The sequence below is a fragment of the Puntigrus tetrazona genome, chromosome 17, assembly GCF_018831695.1.
Source record: "Puntigrus tetrazona isolate hp1 chromosome 17, ASM1883169v1, whole genome shotgun sequence".
In the NCBI taxonomy this organism is placed as follows: domain Eukaryota; kingdom Metazoa; phylum Chordata; class Actinopteri; order Cypriniformes; family Cyprinidae; genus Puntigrus; species Puntigrus tetrazona.
In genome coordinates this window covers 9,085,456-9,094,786 of record NC_056715.1, presented here as the reverse complement: position 1 = coordinate 9,094,786, position 9,331 = coordinate 9,085,456, and the positions used below count along the sequence as shown (strand labels likewise).

At 40.7% G+C, this 9,331-nt stretch overlaps 2 protein-coding genes across 3 annotated transcripts; one reads left to right on the top strand and one right to left on the bottom strand.

Moving 5' to 3' along the window:
• Nucleotides 1-46: 46 nt before the first annotated feature.
• Nucleotides 47-2,789, top strand: ppie (peptidylprolyl isomerase E (cyclophilin E)). The gene is made up of 10 exons (XM_043262370.1): nucleotides 47-129; nucleotides 358-456; nucleotides 557-600; nucleotides 789-815; nucleotides 920-1,001; nucleotides 1,115-1,218; nucleotides 1,545-1,668; nucleotides 1,823-2,008; nucleotides 2,135-2,277; nucleotides 2,619-2,789. The coding sequence occupies exons 1-10, from the start codon at nucleotides 99-101 to the stop codon at nucleotides 2,685-2,687; spliced, it is 909 nt and encodes a 302-aa protein (XP_043118305.1). The 5' UTR covers nucleotides 47-98; the 3' UTR covers nucleotides 2,688-2,789.
• A 537-nt stretch (nucleotides 2,790-3,326) lies between these two features.
• Nucleotides 3,327-8,861, bottom strand: LOC122361569 (kelch repeat and BTB domain-containing protein 11). Of its 2 annotated transcripts, none has more exons than XM_043262368.1 (2): nucleotides 8,193-8,861; nucleotides 3,327-7,632 (listed from the first exon to the last, which is right to left on the bottom strand). In XM_043262368.1, the coding sequence occupies exon 2, from the start codon at nucleotides 7,350-7,352 to the stop codon at nucleotides 5,220-5,222; it is 2,133 nt and encodes a 710-aa protein (XP_043118303.1). In that variant the 5' UTR covers nucleotides 7,353-7,632; nucleotides 8,193-8,861; the 3' UTR covers nucleotides 3,327-5,219. The 2 variants fall into 2 exon arrangements, with proteins under 2 accessions (XP_043118303.1, XP_043118304.1); XM_043262369.1 differs by lacking the exon at nucleotides 8,193-8,861 and adding an exon at nucleotides 7,746-8,153.
• Nucleotides 8,862-9,331: the final 470 nt, after the last annotated feature.

Here is a 9,331-nt window from a genome sequence, read left to right as displayed (position 1 = left end):
GGTTATGTATTTATGTGATGTAATGTGTTCTCCGCATCACTAGAGGGCGACACACCATTTCGAGGTGACGAAGTACACAGTCAAAGGTTACACGCAAGATGGCGGCGAACAAACGTGTTCTTTATGTTGGTAAGAAAAACATCAAAATTATAAATCAAAATAATAACCGCTTCGCTCTCACAAAGTTGTAATTTAATCGCACAACAACATGCACGATACGGATGCGGTCCCGGTTATCAGCTGCAGCTGGGAAAGCAGCAGACGATGAAAAATATCTACATGACGTTGAAGTGAACGTTCTTTGCGTTGAATATGAGTTATTACAATAAGTCGAATATACGGTTTTGTTTTTCTCAGGCGGTCTTGCGGAGGAGGTGGACGAGAAAGTGTTGCACGCCGCGTTCATTCCCTTCGGTGATATCACAGATATTCAGATACCGTTAGATTATGAGACAGGTGAGAAACACACAAGTGTTCGCAAAAGACACTCAAACACACGCTTTATACACATAATATACACTTTATATACATGTCCCTGACTTTTTTTTGTCCACAGAGAAGCACAGGGGCTTTGCATTCATCGAGTTTGAACTAGCAGAGGTGAGTGCCTAACAAATTCCTCTTTATTAAAAGTAAATGAAAATGGTATATATCATCGGCTAAAAACGAGATTGCATTTTCCTCGTTATGTTAGCTCTTTATAGTTTGCACATTGCATGACTGTGGTTTGTCTGCAGCCATAATGAAAGATGAACTTTTTTTAAATCTCTCTGCTTTTTTTCCTTTAGGATGCAGCAGCTGCCATTGATAACATGGTGAGTATTTTTAACTGCTGTGTTTTGTGGGTTCATAAAATCCAGCGCAGTCATGAACTCTTGCTGTGTACAAGTTAACGTCCGTTTGGTTTTTTGTTCTGCAGAATGAGTCTGAGCTGTTTGGCAGAACCATCAGGGTGAACATCGCCAAACCTATGAGAATTAAAGAGGGCTCTTCTCGGCCAGGTGAGGGTTTTTTGATTTCAATAGGGTGCATGAAAAATCTCCGCTTGTTTTTGAATCACTCTCACTGAAAATGCAGTGGTAACCCATTACTTGCGTGTCTGCTCTGCTCATAGTGTGGTCTGAAGACGACTGGCTGAAGAAGTTCTCAGGGAAGACTGTTGAGGAGAGCGAGGAGGCGGAGTCAGCCACTGAATCAGCCAATACGAACACACAGGAGGTGGGAACATTGTATTACAGCAGTAATAATAAAATTTTAATTAGGGTTGCAAAACGATTAATCTCAAAATAAGCATGCTTGTGTGTGTGTGTGTGTGTGTGTATATAAAAAATTTATATATTAAGTATTTTATATATAAATTAACATTTTTTGCAGCATGTGTGTATTTATATATACATAATAAATATACACAGTACATGCACAAATTATATGTAAACTAATTTTAATATATAAATAACAACGAGTAATTGTTTTGCAGCTCTAATTATAATAGTAATAGTATAGTTGCAATCAGGGCTTGAATTGTATTTTGTGTTCTTGAGCAGGGAGAACCTCCAGCGAAAAAAGGCAGAACTAACCCTCAGGTCTACATGGACATTAAGATCGGTAACAAACCTGCAGGCCGGCTACGTTTCCTCCTACGAGCGGATGTTGTTCCCATGACTGCAGGTCAGACTCACAAAACCAACTTTAGAGGCTCTTCCTTTTTTCTTTTTCAATAACCTTGTGCGTACATCACAATACGGAAGAGATTTGTTGCTACCTTTTCACTGTGACATGCCTCAGGATATCACAGCTGTTTTGTTTGTTTGTTTTCCTCTAGAAAATTTCCGTTGTCTGTGCACGCACGAGAAAGGCTTTGGATTCAAGGGCAGCAGCTTCCATCGAATCATTCCTCAGTTTATGTGCCAAGGTGGAGATTTCACCAACCACAATGGCACGGGAGGGAAATCCATATATGGACGCAAGTTTGATGATGAGAACTTTGTCCTAAAACACACACAACCAGGTTAGATGAGTCTTCAGTTTGATAGAAGTATGTGTGTTTCTTGAAGATTATTTCATTGTTCATCCAGCAGCAGCCTTTTAGAACTGAATAAGTAGGAAGTCATGTTTTTTGGCTGTGTGTTCATAGGTCTGCTGTCGATGGCAAATTCCGGTCCCAATACTAACGGCTCGCAGTTCTTCATCACTGTTGATAAGACAGACTGGCTGGATGGCAAACATGTAGTGTTCGGGGAACTCGTAGAGGGCATGGATGTACTCAGGAACATGGAGGTGAGTTGCCAACTGTTTTACCCAATTGTTCCAAAGGTCTTTTGTGCTCGGTTGCATTTATTTTATATTTATTTTCAAGTAGCCATTACTCCAGTCTTCAGGGTCACATGGTCTTTCATGAATCATTACAGTATGCTTATTTGCCGTTCAAGAAACTTTTATTCTTATCAAAGACGAAAACAGCTATGCTTCTTGATCAATAGACATGTAAGAAGAAAAGCATGTGAAATGAATATCCTTCATTGCATTATAACAATTTTGATGAATTTCTGATTAAAATAATTCTGGTTGTTTTTTTTGTCCTGTTTTCTAATGGCTTTGTGTCTATACTTTTTCCTCAGGCTCAGGGATCAAAAGATGGCAAAACCAAACAGAAAGTCATAATTTCCAACTGTGGAGAGTTTGTGTAAATTCAGCATCCTGTGTGTGTGTGTGAGTGAGAGCAAGCGAGGAAAAAAAAAAAGTTTTTGTAGTACTTTGTAAATATCCAAATAAAACTTTTATACACCTTATTTCTGTTAATGAGTGGTTTGTATACAAGTGTTCATTTCAAGTTAACAAAAATACTACAACAAAATGTTTGTCTTCCAGACTCCATATATTTGCTGGTTTCATTTTAACCGTGAACCTCTGCAATTTGGCAAACGTTTAGGAAGTTTAAGTTAAGTGTATAACGTGTTACTGACTCCATCCTCTAGATGGCATCAATGCTCCAAGAAAACCTCTGTAGCCATGTCACACCCTACAGAACAGATATTCTGATAAAAGAGCAATGCTCTTAGAATCAGATCTTTCTACTAAGAACATTTAATACCAGTTTTTGACAGCATGAACCCACAATGATAGCTTGTGGGTTTACTCCTGATTAGGAATGACTTTTTTTTTTTTTCCAGATTGCACGATACCCTTGAATCAGACACTTAACCTCATGTCACTTTATGCTCTCCACAAAGGTACATTTTTACATTTTGGCTCCTCAGGTCGTAGTACTACATTTTATACATAAATCAACGATGACAAAATAAAACAAAAACAAACTGTAAAACAGCTAAAATTATGAACCAGGAAACAAAATATCTTTTATTGTAAACGCAGAAACATTAGTTTGTGAGATGTTAAACTGACACAGAAGCCATTAAGCCATTGGTTTTAAAAGCATAACAGGTTTATACACATCAGCAACCCAGCAAGCAATGCCCCACTCACACACAACCAGTGTCATAGACACTTTCATCTGAGTGTTTGAAGAGTTTTCCAATTATAAGGCTATTTAAAAACAGACAAAAGTAGCTACCATTTAAATACAGAGGGAACCACTGCAAAATTGAAAGGGATTTATGATTCATTTTCGAATGTTTACTGGAATTGTGTTTGTCCATTCACTACAATGATTAAAACACATCGGGTTAATTCAAAAAGATAAGAAAACATTCACATTCAAGTTCATAATCATACCAACATTCATATTTAAATTCCCTTAGGTTTATTTTAACAGAATTACACTAAAGAAACATTTAGAAAATCCACATCCTCAAACTATTAATCATCTCACATCCTCCATCAATTCAGAAATGTCTAGGGGAATACTGAAGCGTGAACAATTATATCTCAGTAAAATTCTCCCGGGCACTAAATATCACAGGGCGTCTATACAGAATGCAACATCCAAGTTATAAATTACATATAATGCCTCATTACATGCCATGGACACCATATGAATGTTTTGTGTTCTGTGACCTGGTCTTTTTTTTTTTTTTTTTTTATGGGTTCAGCTTAAATTCATAAGACACAGATCACAGATGTCTAAGAATCTGAAGTTTATGGATAAATGCTATAAAGTACTGTAATTCTAGTCTTCATTAACAAAAGATGTGATACATTTAGCAAACAATGTATTGCTCATGAGAATGCAATTTTAATTAATTTTTGTCTGCCTGCAAAACATCAAGTTTTATCTTTGGCGATGTTTCAGAAATAAGGAACATGAACTTTTTTTGCCTTCTGGACTATCCCAGACTTCTGGAAAGTGCTAAAATCTCTCCCAAAAGGGTCTCAGAGCTAATGAGCCTGAGTGTGCTGTCATAGAAATTCACTGGTTTGAACTTTACACCTGTGTGATTCAGTAATATCTGAATAGCAGCAGTTACTGAGGTCAAGTGCTTTGTGCTCTTAATGTTTCCCTAATGTTACTCTAATGTTAGCAAAGGTTATGGCTTCTCCTTCAGCTGTTTCAGAACATTTATTGACCCCTGCTGTAACAAAAGTCCAAAATTGAGAGCTATTTTTTTGCAGACTTTTCTATGCGGTTGAATTTTTTTTAAATCATTTTTTACTTCAAAATCTATTTGCATAGAATCTGTTTCTAAGAAACAGGGTCGCATTATTACATTATGTGCTTCAATTGTTTATTTGTGCTTTTGTTTGCCATTTTAAGGCTAATTCAGACTGCACCGCCAGAGTAGTTTGTTGTGTTAGTGGGATCAATGTGTACACCCCTTTTGCAGGCTGTTCAGAGTTGGTCAGACTTTGTGTTAGTCTAGTCATGGAATTGCTGTTGGTCTGGGTTGTTGGTGCAGTACAACCAACCTATATACAAATTTTCTCTCTTTTTTTTTTTTTTTTTTTGCAAATTCCAGCAGCAAAGTTTAACCTAAATTACAATCTGATACAAAGTGCACAAAACAACATGAGTGATAAATGTATAACTTTCTTCATCTCCTGAAGCTGAATAGTGGAGCTGTGATTTTAAGGCGCCAAAACATATATTTGTTTTACATGTTTGTCTTACCATGCAAAGAAACACATTCCAGTTTCAAGCACTACGTGCTGGCTTCTCGAACTTCTCTGGAGATAATGTTTAATGTATAAATATTGACCAGGCATTCTCTTTCTCCAGGTCTGGAGCGACTCCGAAGGGTCATCCGAGGGATGAAATATCCTACTCATGCAATTCTTCCACCTCTCTCAGGCAAGCTGAGGACGAAGGGGAACAAGATCCCTTTGGCCTCCACAGGTGCTTTCAGACACTCGTCTTTGAATCGACCTCCATCCTCTTCTACAACGAACTGAAGAGTCTGAGATTTATTCACACAGTAGATGCAATTATCAATGACAGCGCATCGAAACGGCAGTGTGCAGCCCTGCTGCTGGGAGGCGCAATCATGCCACATCTTCACGATGGTGTTGTATTTAAAAACGCTGATGCCCTGTTCACGGTTTACATCAAATCGGTAGATGAAGCTCTTGAGAGCCACCATGTCTGTGGACTTTTTCCTGCTGTTGTTGTATGGACATTCCTGCCATTCGTCTCTCTTGGGGTCATATCTGAGCAACCGATAGAACAGAGACCCTCCCGAGACATACAGCTCGCCGTTACACGTAGTGGCTTCGTGAGCTACCGCAAACGCTCCTTTGGGTAGAGGAGCCACCGCCGTCCAGCGGTCCATTCGAGGGTCGTACTTCTCCACCGTGAAAAGACATTCACCGCCAATGGCGTACAGGTTCCCGTCCATGGAGACGAGTTTGAGCTGCGACCGTGCTTGGTTCATGGGTCGAACTTCGCTCCAGCGGTCTGTGATGGGATTGTAGCAGAACACTTTGTCCGAGACTCTGCTCTTCTCCCCAGTTCCCCTGATCCCGCCGGCCACAAACAAGTAGTTGTACATGGTACAGATACCGCAGCCTCTGGTGTTGATGTCGTCTGGCATGACGGTCAGCGTGTGCCAGTCCTTGCTGCTCTTATTGTAGTAGTAGATCATGTGATTGTCCTCAAAAGAAGTGATGGAGAGAGGACTCTGGGGACGGCTGCTGTTTCTGCTGGGCGGTCTACTTCCTACACGCTCAAAGACGTCATTGATTTCTGCCACCATCAGACACTGGCGGTTCTCCAACCGTTTGCGCAGTATGAGGTCTCTCTCGGAGCCTGTGAGGCGCCCGTAGACCGCCGGATCCCTCAGAACCTGAAGAAAGTTGTCACTCATGAATCGATAGGCGGTTTCTTTCAGTTCATTTAGGCGCTGCTTTTTGGCGATGGTTAGGATTTCATAGCAGTTCTCTGGTGTAATCTGTGTGGATATGGTGTCAATAGCAGCTTGAACCGCACAGGGCATCTGCAGGATCTTTGCTCCTGTGATGACATCCACAATGTTGTCTTTGCTTACGTTCATCTGGGAGGAGTAAACGTAATCTACAAGCACCGATAAGGTCTTGTAACTCATTCCTTTTACCTTCAGGATGTCTCGAGAGAGCCTAGCCTTAAAATAATCACTTTTCTCAGCTAATACTGATTTGTGTGCTTGTATTTTCTGCCCGCCCACCTCTATGACTAAATTCGGCTCTTCCTTTGCAGATAGAGCTTCTCTTACTGCAGATCCAGTTGGCTTCAGCCCTTGGCTCGATTCCAGCCTAGTCTGTCCGAACGATGTTCTGTAGCGGGTCTGATCTGCTCCTTCAGAGGAACTTATAAAGCATCCCAGGGTTTTTTCTAGCGACCTCGTTTCTTGAGAGCTTGAATAGGAATAATTTCTGTCCTTTGATGTGGAGGAGACATTTTTAATTTCATACTGACTCTGAACCACCTTGCCATCATTAAGGACATTAGATAATTCGTCAATTTCCTTTTTGTTCTCTGCTCTGAAGCATAGAGAGGATGCCAAACTGGAAGCTAACTTTGTTCCATTGGTTCCTTCTCTAATGTTTCCTTGACTTGAAGCTTCACTCGTATTTCTCAAACTGAGGTCCAGATTTTGTGCTCTAGATGAGTCCAGAGGCTGTATGTGCTCTTGAAATCCACTGTCACTAGAGACAGCATCTTGTGCGTATTCTGCCCCTGTTACAGCTCCGTTGTTTCCCAAACTCCTGTTGTCAGTTAAACCTCCTGATTCTGACGTATCCCATGTACCCGGGAGACCCTGCAGTATTTCCATGCTGGGGATGCCTGTTTTCCCCAAAGCTGGGACATTGTTATTGTTCCCTTCACCTGGGATAGGCGATTCTGGAGAGTCAGGGTTGGCGGCGTGAAATATAACGTCTGCTTGTACAGTGAACATGTTTCTGTCTTGCAGAGTGTTGTTCATCTTTCTTTAGTTGTGGTGCAGCTTATGTCACTCATTTAATGCTTTCAGAGCAACTCAGAATATTTAACCTTTCCCAACAGTAGACCTAAATGAATCCCAGTGAGTCTCAGGAATGATTGGCAGATTCTAATTATTGGGGTAATGATTTTTCAGAGACAACATTGCTAGGTGTGTCCTAGTTGGACAGGTTCCAGTGCACATTTCATCCAGGTAAACAACAAAAATAAACATATATCAAGAGAAGATCATTTGTCCAGTGTTCACAGAACTGGGTCCAAACCTTCCAAGAAAAAAAGACAAAGTTACTCATCCATATAATTACACATAACACATTTCTTGTAGATCTAATCCAAAGGATAAAAAGATAATGTTCAAAATATGATTAAAACACACCTTTTAACGTGAACTAATGGCAAGTGGTGCAAAAAGCTTTCATTTATTCCTGTCAACAAGGCAAATAATCTGCTGCAGTGACAGTGATATATATCGTGAACATCACATAATGAATTGCTGTACCCCTCGCTGATCAAAACACTGAAGTGCTCCATTTAAGCCACTCTAATGCGCATGCGCATTGCTCGCAAACCTACTGACAGCATTATGGATTAAATCTTAAAGAGATCGCAAAACAGCACCTTTAATTAATGTCCTGTAATTAAATTACCAATTTAAATGGAGTTAAATACAAACGCACAGCGGACGGCAGGCAGAGAGCCAACGTTACATATGAATAAAGTCTACGAAAAGATTAGGCATTTTTAGACGGATAAAGTAACGCTAGCCTTTGAAATAAAAAAATACTGAATACGTTCTAATTTAGTCATTAGACTTAGTACTTACGCGTTAAACGGCGAAATTTCTTTGCGCAATTCCTCACACAAAGCGCTCTTATGTAAGTCGGTGACTGTAGATCTAAATACACCGCGCTGCGGGGAATCCACACATTAGTCTACGAGGGCAGAGTTTTCCCAAATTCAGACCACTTAACCATTCACAGGAACGTACTGTCCATCCCATATTGTGACAAAACGGCAGTTCAATGAGAACTTCTCTTCCTCCTCCTCATCCTCGACCAACTGTATGCGTCTGAAAGCCTCGACAGGAGAAACGGCGTCCACAAAATGCCATTATCTCAACGAACAGAATAAAACGAAATGTATTCCACCGAAGCGACCCTGTGCTCCGGATCCGATCGACACCGCCTCTCTGCCCTCGGAGCGCTTTGCTGTATTTTTTTTGTTTGTTTTGTTTTATTGTAGGCTGAGGTAGGTATTGATCTAAACCACACCCCCGTTTGTGTTCACCCTCTTTACATTAAAGCTGCTGATCAAATCCGCGGTAAGCGCGCGGCGCGACGCCACGTTCCCGCACGCTAGACGCGGAGCTCGCCGCCAAACGAAGGATGTTGCGCAACGGGAACTCCCAAGCGCAGAACGTTTATTGCATAAAAAAATACTTGAGTATCTTTCTATTCTTTAACAAAACGTGCTAGCGATTTTCTGAAATACTATAAGCTCGCCCAATCCGCAAAGACCACTGAATATATTGGAAATTGTTGAGAAAACGCTACATCAAACGAAAAACCGCTCTAGAAAAAGCTCAGATAACTGAAATTTTCAGGTTTTACTCACAGGAGAAAAAAAGCAAAGCCTGTCAAGAAGTATGACTTCATCTGGCCTTTTCTAATGTGGTGAAGTTTTATGGGAGCATTAAGGAAGCCCATTACTCTCCATCCTGATATTATGGGCTACACCGTCTTCAAGAGAGTTACCAGGGTAACCACTCGATTTCAAAGAGCAACAAATTCGAGCTGGAGCTGTCTGTCAGCCTGACAGCACATGGTCAGTCTGAGATGTCACTATTAGCCCTCTAAATACACACATCAGCTGTTCTCAGTCTGAGGGGACTCACAAAGATCCCTGAGCCCACAAAGACCGAAAGCATTGCATATATTAGTGTGGCATCTGGTGAGGGAGGGA

Coding starts and splice junctions, on each gene's coding strand:
- ppie (XM_043262370.1), top strand. CDS start 99: ATGGCGGCGAACAAACGTGTTCTTTATGTTG. Junction 457..556: donor ACCGTTAGATTATGAGACAG/GTGAGAAACACA, acceptor TTTTGTCCACAG/AGAAGCACAGGGGCTTTGCA. Junction 1,219..1,544: donor CCAATACGAACACACAGGAG/GTGGGAACATTG, acceptor GTTCTTGAGCAG/GGAGAACCTCCAGCGAAAAA.
- LOC122361569 (XM_043262368.1), bottom strand. CDS start 7,352: ATGAACAACACTCTGCAAGACAGAAACATGTTCACTGTACAAGCAGAC.